Below are 21,165 nucleotides of genomic sequence, written 5' to 3'. Positions count from 1 at the left end.
AGCTGAAGGTGCGTTTGATCGTAAGTTAGGCTGTGAAGTCTCTGAACGTTACCATGAAACACAACGCGTCTTTGTTTAGTGTCAAAGACAGAAAGTGCGTCCCACGATGTTGTTTGGTGTGGAATAATTAAACACTGTGTGTTTGTTCAGCAGCAGTTTTTAAGAAGATCTGCAGAGAGCTGCATGCAATCTGTTTTTCTTTGTTTAGTTTCACCATGGAGACTGAAGCTTCATCTGAGCCGGTGGGAACAGATCAGTCTGAGGAAGTGATGCTTCACCTTCTGTTTCCATGAACCTGAGAGCCAGAGAGGAACAAGTCAGTTCCTCCTGTCCCCGTTAACTTTCACCTGAGTTCACATCAGCTACAGTAACCTGGCCAGTTATCACCAAACATCAACAAATAGATAGTACAAAGTATTAGGATTCATGTGTCTTCCATACTCAACCACAGACATAAATCTGTTAACAACCAGATGAACCTAACAGACAACAATAATGACATCAAGTGGTTTCATTTCAGCAGGGTAAAAGCCATGTAGCTCAGCCTGATGCAACCTCTCTTATCAGTAATAACGTTATTTATTATATTGTCAGCTAGGTGAAGTTGTAGTTTAAACGCTCTGTGTCTGTTCCTCTGTTTCCATCCATCAGACCGGCGCTCCGAGCTAACAGCTGTTTCACAGAGACTTCACACCTGGTCGGGAGTCAGTGTCGGTTTTCATTTGTAAATTATATCTACGTTGGACCTGTTTTAGTTGGTCAAACGGTTACAATTTTAGAAATGTGTAAACTCAGACTTAGTGAGAATTTATGTTCAAAAATTTGCTCAAGGACACTTCAGCAGGTGAGGGTTTGAACCCGGGTCCTGGTCCAGGCTGAGGGACAGTGTCTCTACTCACTGCAGCCCCAAATCTAATGTGGATCACTTCAGGACTCTGGACCCAAACATGATCTGTTTCCTGTAAAGAAGCAGATTTCTGTGTTTTCATGTCATGCTTTAATAACTGTAATTAGACAGTAAAACTGTAAAAACACTAAAACGCTTCTGACTCAGAACCCTGGGTGCTGGGTCCTGGAGGGTCCTGGAGAGTCCTGGAGGATCCTGGAGAGTCCTGAAGAGTCCTGGAGGATCCCGGAGAGTCCTGGAGAGTCCTGGAGGATCCTGGAGAGTCCTGGAGAGTCCTGGAGGGTCCTGGTGAGGCGGGTCGGTGTATGATGACCGTGTGGAGCGTCTCGTCCTGGAAGCTGCTGGCTGTGTGCGAGGTGACGGTGTGGAAGGACACGTCGCTGTCGGACTCGTCGCTGTCGGACACGTCGGGTTGGTTCTGGTAGCTCAGGTCCGGCTCACTGACAGCAGAGAGAGAGAGAGAGAGATACAGAGAGAGAGAGAGAGAGACAGAGAGAGACAGAGAGAGAGAGAGACTGGACATTTAGATTACTGTTAGCTTAGTTTGTGGAGTTTAAGAAACAATACATTGTGATTGGATCTACTACTACTATCACTGTTACTACTACTACTACAACTACTACTACTGTGCTTATTACTACTACTACTACTACTAGCGTTAGCGGTAACCCTAACCCGCTACTAGTACTACTTTTATTACTACTACTACTACTACTATTACTATTACTGCTACTACTACTGCTACTATGTCTACCACCTCTCCTACTAATCATAGTGACCTCTGACCTGTGATCAGAGTCACTGTGTAAACTGATGTGACCGCTGCTGTCACTGTCTTCTCCGTCGTCTCCAACATGGCTGCCGGCGGCGGACGTCTGGACCCGGCTCTCCGGGCACCCTGAGGCCCTGCGGCGGGTTGCCGTGGAGATCCTCCTCTTCATCAGCTTCCTGCTTCTGCGGCTGGTGATGTGCGGTGATGTCAGCGCCGCCGCCCACAGCCTCAGCTGCTCGTCATCACTGGAGTCACTGAAACGACGAGGAACAACAGACTGAAGACAGACAGGCGGCGTCATGCAGACAGCTGAGGGACGTGGGAAGCTACAGGAATATTATACAAATTCTGTTACTGTTGAGGCTCCCTGTAACTTTAACTCAACCTGATCTGACACAACTTGTTAACACCAAATTACATGTTGGCGGCATGTAAAGTGTTAAATTTCAGATTTCCCAGCATGAGTTCGCCTTCAATTCCCAGCTTGTACAAAGGAAATTTCTACTGTGAGTCAAATTTACATTTTCTTTTCCCAAACTTTGTTTTAGTTGCCTAAACTTATGTCCAGTTCATGTTTTTGTCACAGAATCCAGTTTGTGGCAGAGGAACGTCATTTTCACATAATTCGTGTCCACAGCAGGTAAATCTGCGTTTCAGAGTTTGTGCTGATTTCATGATTTTTTATGAGATCACTTTGGTTTAACCTCAGTGAGGAAATGAGCGATGTGGGAATCTAGATGTTAGAGAGTCGACCTCGTGATCAGAAGGTTGTCGGTTTGAAGTCCAGACCTGCTGGGAAAGTCTGGGAGGGGGAAGGAAACTATAGTAAAGAACTGCTGAGGTGCCGCTGAGCAAGGCTTTTGGTCTGGTCTTTCTGGTTGGTCTGGTCTGCCAGGCTCTATTCTATTCCATTCTATTCTACTGTATTCTATTCTTTACACAGATACATAGACAGTAGATACAGTAGATACAGTAGATGTTTCCTTGTGTTGTGTGTTTCTGAGCTGTGTGAAGCTGCGGCGACACTCACAGCTCCTCCTCGCTGTCTTCCTGGAAGGTCAGAGGTCCCATACAGACCACACAGATGTTTCCCAGGCTGTGGAAACACGGCCGGCAGTACAGACCTGCAAAAACACCGGCGGGTCAGAAAAACACCGACACGACACAGCGGCTTCAACACGGAGAAATGAAGCGTCCAGCCTCTGGAAACAAGTGACAGACTCTTACAAAACAACTGATGGCACAATGTTAAAGGGTAACTTCGGTATTTTTCAACCTGGACCCTATTTTCCCATCTTTTTGTGTCTAAGTGACTAAAGGGGACAACAAGTTTTGAAATTGGTCCAGTATTGAGCGAGATCGCTTCAGCCGGCAGCCGCGAAACGAGCTGCAATGTAATCCGACGGGGCAAATCACTAATATAAGTGTCTGACAACATTATGGAAAGGACCCTACAGAGAAATGAAAAGTTTTTCTTTACCTTTCGCTTGATCCGGTCTGTGTGTAACTTCCTGCAACAACTCAACTCTCGCGAGACTTGAGCGAGACTTGGTTACACACAGACCGGATCAAGCGAAAGGTAAAGAAAAACGTTTTATTTCTCTGTAGGGTCCTTTCCATAATGTTGTCAGACACTTATAATAACAATCTGAGCCTGTCAGTGGCAGAAACAAGAACTTTTAGTGGACGTACATTGACGGTGCGATTTGCCCCGTCGGATTACATTGCAGCTCGTTTCGCGGCTGCCGGCTGAAGCGATCTCGCTCAATACTGGACCAGTTTCAAAAATTGTTGTCCCCTTTAGTCACTTAGACACAAAAAGATGGGAAAATAGGGTCCAGGTTGAAAAATACCAAAGTTACCCTTTAAACCATGATGGGACTGTTAAAGGACAGGAGGCAGCTGAAGGTCTCGGTTAACATGAACTTCAGGTCATGATTTGTTTCTCCAAAGTGGATGAAGTTCTATATACGTTTTCATGAACTCTTCAAATGGACATTATGCTGAACTGATATTTCTGTGACATTAAATTTAGTAGCTAGAAGAAATAAATAGTGAAAAACAAGGCAAAATATTAGTTGAAACACATTTTTAAAGGGGCATAAAGTCGTCTATGACTTTTATCGCCCTCTACCAGCGACCAGTAGGAATTGCAACAACAGTTTTCTGACACGGCTACGGTGGCCTGTAATGGACATGAATAATAAAGTCACATGTTCACAGATGAGTAAGCGTGTTCATTAGAGCACAGACCCAACAGAAACGTCTAGTGAAGATGTAATATGTGATATTCATGTAAACCGCTGCACGTCTGGGTTCTTTTTGACCGCTAACTTGAAACCAGCGTGAGTCTGTTCTGGAGCAACAGAGTAAGATGTTGTGTTTGGAGAGGAAACTGGTTCAAGGAGAAACGGATTCTTTCGGTTTGCATCAGGAAAGTTGGAGCGGGCAACAAATCAAGGAGGTGAGGTGAAGAGACCCAGAGCAAAGCTGCTGGTCTGATAGTTTACTGAAGAGCAGACTCATGTTGGAATGGGAACGACTGGCAGCTATCCAATAAAATCTGTGTAATTCAATAATTGACTTATTTTTCTCAGATTATAAAGTGACTGAACCTCACTGTGTTAGCTCTGTCTGCTTTAGACATTCTGCCGGTGTTGCTACGACTCACATTAGCAACCATGTTAACTGGATGCAACTTAAGCTAGTTGAATGGCTAAATAACAGTAAATTTAGTCAGATAAAGTAGGTCAGGTCAGGTGGCTTCAGTATAGTAGCTAACGTGAGTGGTAGCTAACGTGAGTGGTAGCTAACGTGAGTGGTAGCTAACGTGAGTCGTAGCTAACATAGCGACAGACTGGCTGAAGCAGACAGAGCTAACGGAGCGAACTTCCTGTTGTGACGCCAGTTGCTCTCAGCGGCGTCCTGCAGCTGCCAACTCTTCTCCAAGGAAAGTAGCTGTTAGCTGCTCAAAAAGTCGCTAGAAGCCGCCAGATGACGTCATACGCTCATTTTCATATCAACATATATGCTGCAGTCCCTGCTAACAACAGAGGGAGGAACTACACTGTGATCATCAAAAATCTTTCGATTAGGCAAGCAGAGTAAGGCCTTGTCCACACTAAGCCGGGTAAATTTTAAAACGCATGTTTATTTCTCTGTTTTGTCCTTCCATCCACACTAAGACGGTGTTTTGGTGTTGTAGTGTGGACAGGGAAAACAGCTTTTCAAAAATGCTGACGTGGGATAGTCATGTGATCTCATTCAGGCAGGAGTCCAACAGTCTGTATTCTCCGTGGCTTTGGCGTCTTGTAGCTGCTGCAGCCATGACAACACTTCTGTAAACAGTGGTAACCATGGTGGTAACGACATAAAGGTCATGGGTCGGGGGCTTGTGCATGTCCGATAGGGGAGATTTTCTAATCTTTTTTGCGAATCAGTGCGGATGGGAATACGGCCTGGATCCGCTGTGTGGACGGAAACACAAACAACACAAAAACAGCATTTTCAAATTTACCCGGATTAGTGTGGACAAGGTCTAAACTGACATCAGTCGATTTTTCACGTGCTTCGTTATTCAACTCATTAACATCGTTCCCCTGCAGTCAGAAGGAGCAGCTAGATCTGTCGCTAGTCGCTTGTTAGAAATAAAGTGTCCAGGGGGCTGAAAGTCACTAAATCTAGTGACAAAGTTGCCAAGCTGGAACAGTGGTGTTGAGAAAATGCCAGTGGGTGTGTGGAGGGGTGTGTGTGTGCATGTGTGTGTGTGTGTGTGTGTGTGTGTGTGTGTGTGTGGGGTGTGGTCTGTCAACTCCTGCACCTTATTTTCGCTCTGCATCTGCAAAAAGCGAGTTTTCAAGGAATGAAGGAACTAACTCTTAACGCTTTCTTCACTGACACCCATGATGTGTTTTTGAAACTATACAAAGGGAGTTTCAACGGGTTTCAAGAGCCTCAAGGGCCACAAACCTCCCTCACACACAGATGACTGTGGAAACTTTATCTCCCGGGCGGAGGAACAAAACCACCGGAGCTGCGGCCGTGTGTTTCACACAGCTGGAGGTGAAAGGGTTAACGGAGCAACAGCCTCCCTCCAGGTCGCTCTGCTAAGATTTCAGTTGCCGTCTTATCTTTCTCCTTCAGCTGAGTCAACAGTTGTGCTGCAGGACACTCCCTCTGCACACACTGACTAACCAGGCAGGTGCAGCCGCTCCGGTCTGAGCGTTTCACCTGCAGATCACTGAAGAGAAAAACTAAAAAGTAATCAAGGATTTAGTTACGTTCATTAAAAAATCATTAAAAGTCTGTATATGTTATGTCAATTTCACTGCATGTAAGTATCCAACCAGGCGTCTTGTGAGTGGGTGTGAAGGCTCAGTGGGCCGGAGGTTCGGGTGTGGCTCCTCCTCCAACATGTAAACACAAAGCTCCTATCAGCAGGCTCAGATCTGGGAGGTAAAAGGCGGTCCGGAATTCAAACTGTACTTCTCCTAAAAGTAAAACTTAACCCAAGTACAGTAACGGGAGTAAGGCAATTATTTACTCCTCCACGTCGTAAACTGGTCAATGAACAGCCGACGATAACACTCGTAACACCGGAGACATGAAATCAGATCTGTCGGGCGAAATCTGAAGTTTACTGCTTGACAGTTAGAAATACAGATGCTTACGCTCCCCAAAATGTCCCTTATAATTATTAGGTTTTTCCTTCTCATTGAGCATCTACAGTGTGTGTGTGTGTGTGTGTGATTTTTCATTCATTGTTTCTTAATACTGTGGCATTGTGAAGCCCGTTGAGACTGTGACTGTGATTAAGAGCTATACAAATAAACTGGACATGACTCATTGTGGTCAATAATATTCTACAGTGAGTTTTACTTCAGAAGGCGTCTGAAGACGTTTTTTCAAAAGATGGAAATGTCATTTTGGAAGGAAACAGGAAAGGAGTGTTACAGGAAAGCTGTGATGGAGAGGATGATTTGTCAGGGAGTGTGTTTACATGCAGAGAGATAACTGGATCTTAAACTCAGATACTGACGACTGAGTCTCATTATCAGGTATCAATCAAAACAATCCGGTCAGCACAGCTGGACTTCTGCTCAGTCTTATTGGGCACGTACAGTAAACGCCTCAGGTGGATTTCTGTCGGCTTTTTCAAAGTGCGCAGGTCAAAGGTCACCGGAGCAGAAACCCGGATGTCGTATTTACAAAGCAAACAGCGTGGAGCCGAGCAGGACAGAAGCTGTAGCTGCTCATATTTTATCTCAGGATCTCAACTTAATTATCTGCAGATAACACATGAATAGTTCTGCTGAGCCGGTCGGCCTGATAGTGTTGCCAACCGCAATGAAACTGCAATCAGTGACCTACTGAAGTCTTGATCTGGAGAAAACCAGTTCTGTTATCTCATGACAATGAAATTATAAATTGTGATCAGAAGGAAACAAAGTTTGATGAAGTTGTGATCTCGGTACAACAGGAATAAAAAAGTTATGATCAACCAGCCGCTCTCAGTTTCTGTAGAGCAGAGAGGGAACTGGATCCACGTAGACCTGGTTATTAGAGAAATGGTGTCTTCAAACCATGTAAACACTGTAACTGAAATTTTGCTTTAAGCTGATTACTCCCAGTCATCAGAGTATTGTGTTCAGGTCAATGTGCTGCCTGTAGTGATGAATTCAGATTTCCAGAGTTTGAGCTTTCTGTCTGGAGATGAGAAAAACAAAACAGCCATTTCAGTAACAGCTGTTGTGGAAGCGGACCGGCTGCACCAGAGGGTTGTCGGTTCGAATCCCTACATCTGCTGCTGTGGGTTAGCGGTAGTTTACCTTCAGCAGCTGCAGTGTGGCTGAAGCAGGGCGCGGCTCCGTCTGCCTCCCTGGTTAAATAAAGAATAAAGCTTGAAGTGTTTGTACCTGAACACCGCGGGACGAGGCAGGCGACCATGTTGTTTCCCCCCCGCTCCTCCGCCTCCCCGCAGGCCAGACAGCTGACTGACGACGAGCCCAGCAGGTCGGACAGGTAGGAACCTCCAGGTAGCCTGACAGACAGACAGCAGGACACACCTTTATACATCTTTACTTAAAACAAAGTTACCAAGTGTATTAACTGATAAATCAAATGTGAACAATAAAGAAGAGAAAAAAGAAGAAAAAATAAAATGGTCAGATGCAGTTCTACAAATTTCGGAGGCGGCACTGCTCTGGAGGCAGAAATAATCTGATTGGTTGAGTTAAACCTCAGTGGGCGGAGCCAAAGAACCACACTTTTTCTGATCAGTAACGTTAGACTGAAGCTCAGTGAAAAAGAGGTAAGAGAGGAAGAAGCTAATATTATGAAGCCTAGCGCTCTGCTGCTAACTGAAACAATACAATCTATCATACTAAGTTATCTAGGTTAGCTAGTTAGCTAGCTGACCTTCAACTTCAAACTAGCCAAGCTAGCCTATAGCTAGCTAGGTAAGCTAGTTAGCTAGCTGCTGACCTTCAACATCACAATTTATATATTTTTTATTTACATTTTCACCAGTGTTCCTTCTTTGCCAGACACGTTTGCTAGCTAGCTTGTGTTCCAAAAATCTAGTTCTTTGGCTCCGCCCACTAAGTTTTAACTCAACCAATCAGATTATTTCTGCCTCCAGAGCGGCGCTGCCTTGCAGAAATGTTTGCAGAACTAAAACTACAATCTGCCTCAGTGTGGGGGAGTTTACTATCCTGATGTTCAGACTGAACATCCATCTGGTTCCACTCCTTTATCCAGCTGAGACTTCCTCCTCGTTAGCCGTTTTCTGAGTGGGGGGGTTTATTTTTCCCGAGTCACTAGTGACTAGTGACCCGAGTCACTAGTGACTGACGTATCTGAACCGATCACTAGTGACTGACGTATCTGAACCGATCACTAGTGACTGACGTATCTGAACCGATCACTAGTGACTGACGTATCCGGCCGCTCTGACATTATTTTCAGATTTCAAATTCAAGAAACTATTCTGCCAAGGTCAGGTGCCAATAAAAAATGTTGCACGAATGCATCTCATTTCTCGGAGCGAGAACAAGTCGTTGGCGAGGGAAACACCAGACTCTGAAAAGTAGGCGGGACGAGATTCAGGAGTCTGGAACCAGGAGTTTACCGTAGCAGGAGCATCCGGAGCAGACTGCTCCTTCCTCCTCCTCCTCCTCCTCCTCCTCCTCCGTCAGCTCTGCTCCTGGCTGCAGACCTCCTCAGGACTTTACCCACAGTCCTCCTCTGCTCCAGGATCTGGTTATGGAGGAACTGGATCCTCTCCTAGACAACACACACCTCGCTGGTTTCACATTACTCTTCCATTACAGACGTTTAGCTGAAGCTCTGTTCCTCTTGTCTTACAGACGCTGCTGAGTCACTCTCTCTCTTCCTCAACATCTACTGCTGAGGAGCCTTTGAGCAAGAGCTGAACACCGAACTGAAGAGTCAGAGAGACTCACAGTAGATGGAAAAAATGTTCGGTCTCCTTAAAATAATCATAATGATTGAGAAGTGCTAGGTGAGGATAAAAAGGGACAGAGAAAATATTTTTTGGTTTGAGTGTGTTTGGTATCAGTTGGAACTGAATTACATGAGGAAATATTTCTGTTACTACTACAACTTCTACACAGAATAGAAGAAGAAAGTGCTTTAAAGACAATACAAGAATTCAAAATATATGACAGTGAGATAGATGTCAGACAGAAAGTACAAACAGGGTTATCAAGCAATAAAACAGAATATAAACCAATAATCCCACAGGAATAAAACAGGTCAGGTGTAAAGATGACAGTGATTCAGCCGGCCTGACTGTAACTCTAAACCAGCTGTTAGCAGACGAGACAGAAACCCACGGTGAGATGTGAACAAAGCAGCCTGTGTCAGTTCAGCAGGTGACAGGTTACAGTATATTCTGCATGATGCCTTGCAGCAGTACTGTCACAGCAAACAGGAACACACTGTAATCTTAAGTGAATTTATTTTTCTCTTTTTGGAAATATCATAAATTCTTTCTTTTTTTTAAATGAAAAAGGTCCAGAGCAGTGAAGGATTAGGTCATCATCCCTGTCTGTTTACAGTGTTGAATGGAAATCCAGAGATGTTTAGTTTAGTTTAGTTTAGTTTAGTTTAGTTTAGTTTAGTTTAGTTGGCATTTAGGTCTAGCTTGGTCTGTCTGACTAGGTTTGTCTGATTAGTCTGGCCTATCTACTCTAGTTTAATTCAGTTTCATTTAGTCAAGTTTGTTTTGTTTTAGTGTCGTTTAGTTTAGTTTAGACTAGTCTGTTAGCTTGTCTGTGTTTCAGCCTGTTAGCATGTTTCATTCTGTTAGCTTGTGGTTTCAGTCTGTTAGCTTGTCTGTGTTGCAGTTACAGTCTGTTAGCTTTGTCAGTCTGTTAGCTTGTCGGTTTCAGTAGCTTGTCGGTTTCAGTTTGTTAGCTTTTTCAGTCAGTTAGCATGTCTGTGTTTCAGTCTGTTAGCTTGTCTGTGTTTCAGTCTGTTAGCATGTCTGTGTTTCAGTCTGTTAGCATGTCTGTGTTTCAGTCTGTTAGCTTGTCTGTGTTTCAGTCTGTTAGCTTGTTTCAGTCAGTTTGTCTGTGGTTTCAGTGGGTTAGCTTGTCTGTGTTTCAGTCTGTTAGCTTGTCTGTGTTTCAGTCAGTTTGTCTGTGGTTTCAGTGTGTTAGCTTGTCTGTGTTGTTAGCTTGTGTTTCAGTCTGTTAGCTTGTCTGTGTTTCAGTCTGTTAGCTTGTCTGTGTTTCAGTCTGTTAGCATGTCTGTGTTTCAGTCTGTTAGCATGTCTGTGTTTCAGTCTGTTAGCTTGTCTGTGTTTCAGTCTGTTAGCTTGTTTCAGTCAGTTTGTCTGTGGTTTCAGTGGGTTAGCTTGTCTGTGTTTCAGTCTGTTAGCTTGTCTGTGTTTCAGTCAGTTTGTCTGTGGTTTCAGTGTGTTAGCTTGTCTGTGTTGTTAGCTTGTGTTTCAGTCTGTTAGCTTGTCTGTGTTTCAGTCTGTTAGCTTGTTTCAGTCAGTTTGTCTGTGCTTCAGTCTGTTAGCTTGTTTCAGTCAGTTTGTCTGTGGTTTCAGTGTGTTAGCTTGTCTGTGTTGTTGGCTTGTGTTTCAGTCAGTTAGTTTCTGTCTGTGGACCGGTCCAGACCTGCCTGCTTCCTCCTCACATAGTTTCCATTCTGTGGATGTTTGAAATGCCTCAGTACAGTCTGACCTTTCACCTGCAGCTGCTTCTCCATCAGCAGCTCCTCTAACAAGATAAACTGACGCTCTTCACTGTCAGTTATCAGTCTGTGATGTTCAACACAGCAGTTATTTAGTGATGAAGTGTTGTAATTTACTATTTTGGTGAACCCACTTTCCCTCAACCTGCCTCGTCTGCTTCTACTGCAGTTAGTGATTTCCTACATTTCCCAGAATGCCTTTCAACAACCCACAGAGAAGGGGGTTCTCTGAACTGTATGCAGGTCTTCAGAGTGACAGCAATGTGCATTTTTCCAGTCTAGAAGAGGAGAGAACAATGCTGTGCTGCCCTGTTGTTTCACACGCTACCGTCAACAGATCCACAAAGATGGACGCTGGCTGCAGTGCATTCTGGTCTCTCTCCTGCTCCTGCAGTGCATTCTGGTCTCTCTCCTGCTCCTGTGGTGGAGAAACTGGTCTCTCTCCTCTTCTACGATGGATTTCTCCCTGTATGATTGTTGAACGTCTCTCGGTGCAAAATGGCGGCTCTAGAAAGAAGCCCTCGCTCTTTGATTCTGAGGGACTGACACCAAAACCTGACGTTTACCGCTGAGGTTTTACATCCTGAAACATTTTCTCATATCAAACTCCACTGTAGCTGCCGGAAACATCTGGAGGTGACGTCACCTCGTCTACGATTGGCCGGTTATCCACCAAGAAGAAAAACACAACAAACTACTGAATGGAGCCAGGAATGAAAAGTTCATCACTAATATCTGACCCGGGTCTGTCTAACACCTGAACCTGTTTCTACTGTTTCTTTGGTTTCAGTTTTGAAGTTAAACTGTCTGGTTCATAAACAGGATAAAACTCCATTATGACTATTGACTACTGTGTGTGTGTGTGTGTGTGTGTGTGTGTGTGTGTGTGTGTGTGTGTGTGTGTACCTCCTCTCTCTCTGGATGGTATCTGCAGCAGATCAGTCGTCTGCAGCGCTGCACGAAGCCTCCGGCCAGAGAGCTGAGCAGAGCCAGACCGTACAGGAACCCTGCAACAGAACCAGGAGAACCAGTGGAACCAGGAGAACCACAGGAGAACACTGGGCCGCTCTGCTGCAGCAGGCGGGGGATAGATGCCTTGCTCATGGGCTCCTCAGTGGTCGTTGTTGAGGGAAGGGGCTAAGGTTGAGGATAATGATACCTGCTGTGTGGACAGAAGCTCTTCTATATGCAGCTTCCCCCCAAATATTGATTGTTGAACCTTTCTAAGCGAAGACCTTTTTATTTTTATGATTTATTTATGGGTCTTTTAAAGGGAGCGGACCAGGTTCATTGACTTTGTTTCTTGGTGTGAGAAGCACTTTTTGCACTTAAATGTCACAAAAACAAAAGACATGATTGTGGACTTTAGAAAGTCTCCACCTGGTCCACAGCCGACTGTCATAGGTGATTCCAACATTGATCTGGTGGATAAATATCTAAATATATATAAGTACCTTGGTGCAATCATTGACAACAAACTCTCCTTTGAAGCCACTGCTGAGGCTGTTTTCAAAAAAGCACAGCAACGTCTTTTCTTTCTTAGAAAAATTAATTATTATTATTATTGCTCGTCCATGATGACTTTATTTTATCAGAGTTTTATTGAATCTGTTTTGACCTTCTGTTTTGTTGCCTGGTATGGCAGCCTAAATGTTCAAAACAAGAACAGACTCAACGGCCTGGTCAGATGGAGTCAGATCGGTGGGAGTCAGGTCCGGCTCGCTGACCTGGACCTGACAGGTCCTGAGGAAGCCACGGCCGTCCTGGATCAGCCTCCATCCTCTGTGGAAGGAATGTGAACTTTTGCCCTCAGGACGGCGTTTCAAGACGCCAGCGGTCAAAACAAAGAGACGTAAAGTCTCCTTTGTCCCTGCTGCTCTCAGCATGTTGAACTCCTCCGCCTGCTGCCTCTCTCCTCTGCTTCCTGAGCTTCTGTGTTGTTTATTGTCTTGTTTTGTCCTCTAGTGTTTTTAATGGATGTCGATTGCCGGTGTGATCCTGACTGCAGAATTCCCAGCAGTGTGCCGATTCTTCAAGTCCCTCTACATTTCATATTTTCATATTTCTCTGGAATAACCGCTCCTCCAGTTTACTGACAGACTTATCTTTGGGCGCGACCACTTTTCCAGTTTTCTGCCCAGAGTTTCCAGCTGCTTCAGGGATTTGAACCAGCAGCTTCCCAGCAGCAGCAGCAGCCTGTCTGACCCTGGTCTGAAAGTGGAGTTTGACACCAATCTGCCGTTTTATTGTTTCTTTTATTACGGTAATAAAAGGCTTCAGATCCAAACCTCCTGTCTTCAAAAAACTCTCCAGGAATTTGGGCAGAGAGCCTCAGACTCAGGAGCTGAAAACACTGGGAGCTTCAGTCAGGTCACAACATGCAAATGACTTCAACTGAAGGAAAAAACTGTGACCCCGAGGCCAAACTGTTGGACAGGCTCCGCTGGTGTGGGGCCAAAAATCATAAAAATATATATACAGTATATATCCCTGTGTGCATTTATTAAAAATAGTTAAAAATAACTTAGGTTTTATAATCAAGATGCTAATTAATATATTTTGAAATAAATAATATTTCACAAAATAACTTAACTTCAACTGAATTTGATATATATATAACCCCCCCTCTACTACTGGCCGCTTTTATTGTTTTTATTATGTGTTTTAATTGTGTCATTTTACTATAAACCCTGTCTGCCTGTATAGTCTCATGCCTATGATGTCATATCCTGTACAGTCTCATACCTATGATGTCATATCCTGCATTGTCTCATACCTATGATGTCATACCCTGTACAGTCTCATACCTATGATGTCATACCCTGTACAGTCTCATACCTATGATGTAATATCCGGTGTACTGCGGCTCTGCAGGCTGGACCAGACACTTGCTGCTGATGACGGTGATGTTTCCTGTCTGCAGGACGTTGAAAGACGCCGCGACGTCTCTGAAGATGTCCGAGGCGAAACCCGCTCCCTTCACCCGCACCGCCACGAGGAGCGGAGCTGCAGGACAGAGGCAGACGGCTACTGACACACACACACACAGTATACTGTATCTGCTGCGTCTCACTGGGAAGGACGCTTCCTACATCCTTGCTCCCTAACTAGGAAGCTTCCTAATAAGGTTCCTTGTTTGACAGCGTCATGTGACTGCAGTTAGCAGCGGTGAGTTACGGTGTGTGACGGTGAGTTGAGGTGAGTTACGGTGTGTTACGGTGTGTTACAGTGTGTTGAGGTGAGTTACGGTGTGTTGCGGTGAGTTACGGTGTGTTGCGGTGTGTTGCGGTGAGTGGCGGTGAGTGGCGGTGTGTTGAGGTGTGTTACGGTGTGTTGAGGTGAGTTACGGTGTGTTGAGGTGAGTTACGGTGTGTTACGGTGTGTTGCGGTGAGTGGCGGTGAGTGGCGGTGTGTTGAGGTGAGTTGCGGTGTGTTACGGTGAGTGGCGGTGTGTTGAGGTGAGTTACGGTGTGTTACGGTGAGTTACGGTGTGTTGAGGTGAGTTACGGTGTGTTGAGGTGAGTTACGGTGTGTTACGGTGAGTGGCGGTGTGTTGAGGTGAGTTACGGTGTGTTACGGTGAGTTACGGTGTGTTGAGGTGAGTTACGGTGTGTTGAGGTGAGTTACGGTGTGTTACGGTGTGTTACGGTGAGTGCCGGTGTGTTGAGGTGAGTTACGGTGTGTTGAGGTGAGTTACGGTGTGTTGAGGTGAGTTACGGTGTGTTACGGTGAGTTACGGTGTGTGACGGTGTGTTGAGGTGAGTTACGGTGTGTTGAGGTGAGTTACGGTGTGTTACGGTGTTTCTCACCCCTGGCGACGACGTCTCCCTTCGCCTGCTGCTGAACCTGGTCCAGCATCCAGAACACCAGGAAGTCGAGCGCCAGCAGCAGGCCGCCCATCACCATGTGTCTGAGGACCGAGAGGAGGCCGAGGGCCACCGCACGCCGCTCCGCCGCCGTCAGGCACAACGACGCTGGAGGAAGAACAGCTTGGTTTGGTTTGGTTTGGTTTGGTTTGGTTTGGTTTGGTTTGGTTTAGTTTAGTTTAGTTTAGTTTAGTTTAGTTTAGTTTAGTTTAGTTTAGTTTAGTTTAGTTCTCAAATGTTTTGGCTCATGACCCTTAAAACAAAGCGTTGTCTATACGTTGTCATTGTCATGGATGTTAAAGTCTGACTTATTTCTAATGGAGTTCTTGAGTGTAAAAAGCAGGTGGCCTGTGGTTTGCAGCTTACATTAACGTGACATAACAATTTAAAAAAGGATATGAATTCAAAGTGCCAGTTGTAATATGAGCTACATTATAATTCAATACAGAAAGTATAAACAGTGTCCTGGTTCCCCTGCTGCTGCTGTGTGTTCAGACCAGAACAGTCCAGGAACCAGGAACCAGGACTGAGAGTGTTTCTTGGCTCTGTGGCTCTGAGCAGAAGATCTTCTGTCAGCAGGTCAGTTTTCTGTCTGAATGTGACTGTGGAGCAGCTGATGTTAAAGAGACATACTGAACCAGTGACCTCTACTGACCTCTACTGGTGACCAGTAGGAATTACAGTCAGTAGGAACAACATTGATAGAACTGATCTCCTTCTCTGTTACAGCCACCTGAACACACACACACACACACACACAGACACACACACACAGACTGACTTGGTGTGATGTATGTCGTTGCTTCTCTGCGGGTGATTGGCAGGACGGAGGCTCCGCCCCCTCTGGCCAGCCGCTGGTCCAGCTCTTCAAACTGAGCCGTGATGTAGATGTTGTCGAAGTCGTCCTGATGTAGATACCTGTGTCTGTACCGCACCGCCCTGCACACACACACACACACACACACACACGTTTATATGACTGTACTTGTGAGGACCTTCCATTGACTACATTCATTCCCTAACCTAATTTAAATCTAATCCTAAATAGCATCTTGAAGAAGTGAAGACTGGCAACATGTTCAAAAATTATAGTAAAATATATTAAGTTATTTATCAAGATATATGCAATATATCTTGCAAACAAATAAGTAAAATTAAAGATTAGGATGTTGAAAATGTGCATCATATTCACATTAGGTCTACAGAAGCCATACAGATGTACAGAAAGGGTCTAGACAGGCAGATTTGTGTTGTTATCAAATATGTTAATTTTACAGCTGTAGAAACAATGTGCCGAATGTGCAGATTTGGAAATGTGCATTACTAGCTGTTGGACATGGAGGAACTGTATGGACAGAAAAGTGACAATATGCAAGTCGCATTGCTGTCTGTTATTATCAGAGCACTTTTCAGCTTCAACAGGTCGAGGTGGAGGCGTTGGTGACAGCGGTGGAGAGGAAGCTGTTATTTGGAAAATTGGGGTCTTTTAGTTGCTCATTAGGGTCCAAAATCAAGTGCTGCAGTGTTTGATATATTGTTATGATCGTGTCATCAGAGAAATCAGTCAGCAGGTTTCCTTAAGCTTTCAATCATTACATTTCTGTTTTCACCTTCATGGTCAAAAATGTAAAGTATTGCAGCCATTTCAGTTGGAAAATAACAAACCTTTTTTAGACCAGTTTTTAAATTTAGGACACAATGTAGGATTTTTGAGAGTCGGGACCTTTCTGTAAAAGCCAAATCCTAAATGATAAAAGACCAAGGTCCTAACTCAAGACTGGAGCTGTTCTGTAATGGCGGAAGTCCTAAATACTGTCCTGAAGTCAGATCAGAGGATTCCAGACTGAGGACTTTCTGAAGTCCACCAGATGAAACAGTGTGAGTGAACAGAACTGACTGCAGGAAGGACCAGGCCAGCAGGACGATCCCGCCGTACGCCAGCGGCTCGCTCAGCCTCTGGAAGATCCGCAGCTCGGAGGAAACCTCCCGCATGATCCGCTGCGCCGCCTGCCGCAGCGAGCGGCTGGCGTTCACCTCCAGGTCAAAGGTCGCCGAGGCCGAGACGTTGAACTCAAACTCCCGCTTCATCCGCTCGAACGCTGCGACGGTGGCTGCAGGGAGACAGACAGACAGGCCGCTGTTTACTGTGGACGGTCTGCCAAGCTGTTCACTACACTCTTGAGGTCCATTCACAGCTGTGTGTGTGGTGTCATGAACCAAAAACACTCTCAATCCATTTCTCCACGTTCATTTTCCAGCATCTCTCTGAGCCTTACCAAGAACAGGCCGTTTCTGTCTCCGTGTCTTTAAGGCTCATTAATATTCACGACCCTCCGTTCCGATCGGCTAACCGTTTCGAGAGCGAAACGTGAGACGCCGCGGCCCGGCGGCTACAGGTAGGGAAAACTCTCCGGTAATAAACGATGACGACCGCTCGACCGCTTTGAAAAAAACACTTTGTTAGTCTATTATTTCTTACAGAAATGATAATGAGCGAACCTTTGTGACGCCACAAAGTTACGGAAGTCCAAACGGCTCGTTTAGAGGCTCGCTTTTCTAATATGGATTGTGTGGATTTAGTTTTGATGCTTTCACCATGTTTAGATACACATCCAACTCCTTTATCATCACAGAGGAGAGGGAGTCCTGCTTTACATGATGTGGAGCTTTAACAGACTGTGACATGATGGACTTACGAGCCGCCAGTCGTTCCTTGAGGTGGCTGGCGATGTAGGACGGGATGATGCAGAAGAGCTGACCGGCTGCAAGAGGACAGACACTGAGAGTCAGATTTAAATCAGGAATCTGACAGATAATGATTTCATTTATTTAGTCTCCATCTTTGGTGCTAAGTAGGGATGGGACGATATATCAAAATTCAATACATCACAATACAAAAATATAACAATCCGTCTGTTGTGTCAGGAACATGAATGGTGATATCAGCTCCATGTTATTCTGCTGTCAGGAACATGAATGGTGATATCAGCTCCATGTTATTCTGCTGTCAGGAACATGAATGGTGATATCAGCTCCATGTTATTCTGCTGTCAGGAACATGAATGGTGATATCAGCTCCATGTTATTCTGCTGTCAGGAACATGAATGGTGATATCAGCTCCATGTTATTCTGCTGTCAGGAACATGAATGGTGATATCAGCTCCATGTTATTCTGCTGTAGTAATCACTAATGAGACTCTTGACCATCACAGTTTCACAAGCTCTCCATCCAAATTATATTATTGTCACTTTGTAATGACATTTTTAAATTGTTGTTTACATTCTAGCAGCCAATGGCATCGCTAGAAAGATTTGAGTCTCAGAAATAAACAGAATTCTGCACAGTCAGACTTTGTTGTCACTGAACCCTATTGATCACATGGTATCCTGGCTGTATTGATCATGAACCTCAGATCGTATAGAATCAGATCAGGAGAGAAACAGATCGTCCGTCACTAGTAATTAGTTCATTACCTCTGCCAACAGAGATAATAATAATCTTTATTTGTATAGCGCTTTTCAAAAAAAAAATTAGGAGATAGATGGATAGATAGAAGATAGAAAAAAGATAGAAGGAGGTTCTGTCTTCACCTGTCTGTCTCTCTGTCTCTCTGTCTGTCTGTCTGTCTGTCTGTCAGCAAGCAGAATAAAATAGAGATAATATCGCAAAACTTTTTCTGACCCACGATACGTATTGTCACATTTTTGTGTGTGTGTGTGTGTGTGTGAGCGGACCGCGGGCGAGGCCGCAGAGCGGCAGGAAGACGTCCATGATGCCACAGAGGAAGCTGAACTGTCCCAGCAGGGCGGTGCAGGCGTCGCGCGCCTCGCTGAACAGCGCCCGGCACGTCCCGTACGGCGCGCCCAGCCGGGCGTTGCACACGTCCCCGACATCCACCAGGAAGTGCAGCACGTTTCTCAGAGTGCGAGCTGCAGGGGTCAGAGGGCACAGTTCATCATAACGTCTCTCTATTTGATGTTTGCTGTATCATTTTCAAAATGTTCAGTTGTTTTAATTATTGGTTTTATTTTCTTCAGTTCTCACTGGTTTTCTTATTCTTAGCTAGATCCTATTTGTTGCTAAACTTTAATCTAATCTACTTTACTCTAATCTAATCTAATTTACTCTAAAACAGATTTTTTTTAAAACAATAACACAATAATAAGTAAAAGCCAGTAGGATAAACAGTGAAATATTAAATATTCTTATCTATATCCTATTTTTCTTTGCTGTATCCTATTACTATTTTCTACTGCAACATCCCGGTTTCCCTGCAGGATTTTATCAATCTATCTTCAAAACTTCAAAAAAACTTCAAAACAAGTTACAGAGAGAAAAAACAGGCAAAAACAGAAAGAATTCAAACTGGAAACTGATTGTACAGAAGTCCGTCTGTGTGACGCACCAACATGGCGGACGTTGTCGGTCAGAGCGCTGACGAGGTTCTGGACTCTTCCTGCAGCAGCGTGAGCGTTACTGCTGATCTGCCTGATCCGGTCCAGCACCGCTGCAGGAGAGGAGAGGAGAGGAGGAGGAGGGGAGAGGAGAGGAGAGGAGAGGGGAGAGGAGAGGAGAGGAGAGGAGGAGAGGAGAGGAGGGGAGGGGAGAGGAGAGGAGGAGAGGAGGAGGGGAGAGGAGGAGGGGAGGGGAGAGGAGGAGGAGGGGAGAGGAGAGGAGAGGAGAGGAGAGGAGGAGAGGAGGAGAGGAGAGGAGAGGAGGAGGAGGGGAGAGGAGGAGAGGAGAGGAGGAGGAGGGGAGAGGAGGAGAGGAGGGGAGGAGGGGAGGAGAGGAGAGAGGAGAGGAGGGGAGAGGAGAGGGGAGGAGGGGAGAGGAGGGGAGGAGAGGAGGAGAGGAGAGGGAAGGAGAGGAGGAGGGGAGAGGAGGAGAGAGGAGAGGAGGGGAGGAGGGGAGAGGAGAGGAGGAGAGGAGAGGAGAGGAGGAGAGAGGAGGGGAGGAGAGGAGAGGAGGGGAGAGGAGAGGAGGGGAGGATAGGAGAGGAGGAGAGAGGAGAGGAGGAGAGAGGAGGGGAGGAGAGGAGAGGAGGGGAGAGGAGAGGAGGAGAGAGGAGAGGAGGGGAGGATAGGAGAGGAGGAGAGAGGAGAGGAGGAGAGAGGAGGGGAGGAGAGGAGAGGAGGGGAGAGGAGAGGAGGAGAGAGGAGAGGAGGGGAGGAGAGGAGAGGAGAGGAGGAGAGAGGAGAGGAGGGGAGGAGAGGAGAGGAGGGGAGAGGAGAGGAGAGGAGGAGAGAGGAGAGGAGGGGAGGAGAGGAGGGGAGGAGAGGAGAGGAGGGTTTGTTACTGGAAGGTTGCTGGTTTGAATCCCTGAACCAACTGGGAAAAATCCTCTCCATTAACTACAAAATACTGTAGTACTATTTTGATAGTAGAAGCAGCAGTAGTAGCAGTAGTAGTAGTAGTGGTAGTATTATTAATAGTAATAGTACCAGTAGAAGCAGTAGTAGTAGTAGTATTAATAGTAATAGTATCAGTAGTAGTAGTAGTAGTAGTATTAGTAGTAGCAGTAATAGTAGTAGTAGCAGCAGTAGTACTAGTAGTAGTATTAATAGTGTATGGTGATGCGGGAGGGGGGCGGGTCTTACGGAAAAGGGGCGTGGCCGCTCTCTGCAGCAGCTCCTGGGTCTGGTTGGCGGTTAGCTCCGCCCCACACAGCAGGCTGGCGGCGGCTCGCTCGGCGTTCAGCAGCGTGTTGGAGAGCGGCCCGGACAGCAGCTGAGACACGCACAGGAACAACAGGAGGCTCCGCCCCCTCGCTGAGGAGCAGGAGGGACGTGGAGGGTCAGAGGTCAGAGGTCAGAGGTCAGAGTGAGAAAACTGTTGTGCAGAAAGACAAAACATACAGAACTACATTTCCAAAACTTCTTCGTCTCACCTGAGCAGAGCGAAGGCAGCATGACGGCCATGTCGGCCCGGACGCCGACCGACAGCCCCATGCCGAAGGCGGCGAGCGAAGCCCCGCCCACCGTGGCGTAGACGCAGAGCCACAGCGGCTGCCGCTGCAGGAAGAGCGCGGCGGCGCCGTACAGCGCCGCCAGCAGCAGGCCGAGGAGGAACGCCGCCAGGCTCCGCCCCGCCTCCACCACATGACCTCTGACCTTCCTGTGAGCGCCGCGCCGCCACCGGCCAGCCAGCCTGCAGGGGGGCGGGGGGGGGGATCCATCACTTCATCTTCCTCTCCACCTATTGCATACTATATTTCATATTTTGAGTGCATTTTCTTACAATAACATAATGTTTTTTTACGATAGAATATTTCTACGATAAAAGAATATTTCTATTTCTTATTGTTATCCTTATCTATTCTTTATTCTTTCTTTTTTTCTTTCTTTCTTTCTTTCTTTCTTTCATGTCGCTTAGCTAGACACATTATTGTTTTCA

General features: G+C 45.8%; 1 protein-coding gene across 1 annotated transcript in view; it reads right to left on the bottom strand.

The window, feature by feature from the left end:
* Positions 1–1,034: 1,034 nt before the first annotated feature.
* Positions 1,035–21,165, bottom strand: part of dcst2 (DC-STAMP domain containing 2) — a 20,486-nt gene continuing 355 nt past the window's right edge. The window contains exons 2-16 of the mRNA XM_078287042.1: positions 20,660–20,919; positions 20,370–20,540; positions 19,178–19,279; positions 18,507–18,701; positions 17,467–17,532; positions 16,668–16,881; positions 15,552–15,709; positions 14,714–14,878; positions 13,743–13,910; positions 11,811–11,911; positions 8,809–8,963; positions 7,595–7,719; positions 2,710–2,803; positions 1,694–1,933; positions 1,035–1,347 (exon numbers count right to left, since the gene is read on the bottom strand). Of these exons, the coding sequence (XP_078143168.1) occupies positions 1,035–1,347; positions 1,694–1,933; positions 2,710–2,803; positions 7,595–7,719; positions 8,809–8,963; positions 11,811–11,911; positions 13,743–13,910; positions 14,714–14,878; positions 15,552–15,709; positions 16,668–16,881; positions 17,467–17,532; positions 18,507–18,701; positions 19,178–19,279; positions 20,370–20,540; positions 20,660–20,919 (2,527 nt within the window). The remainder of the gene's footprint in view (positions 1,348–1,693; positions 1,934–2,709; positions 2,804–7,594; positions 7,720–8,808; positions 8,964–11,810; positions 11,912–13,742; positions 13,911–14,713; positions 14,879–15,551; positions 15,710–16,667; positions 16,882–17,466; positions 17,533–18,506; positions 18,702–19,177; positions 19,280–20,369; positions 20,541–20,659; positions 20,920–21,165) is intronic.

Source organism: Centroberyx gerrardi, chromosome 12, assembly GCF_048128805.1.
Source record: "Centroberyx gerrardi isolate f3 chromosome 12, fCenGer3.hap1.cur.20231027, whole genome shotgun sequence".
Taxonomy (NCBI): domain Eukaryota; kingdom Metazoa; phylum Chordata; class Actinopteri; order Beryciformes; family Berycidae; genus Centroberyx; species Centroberyx gerrardi.
This window is presented reverse-complemented; position numbering and strand designations above follow the sequence as displayed.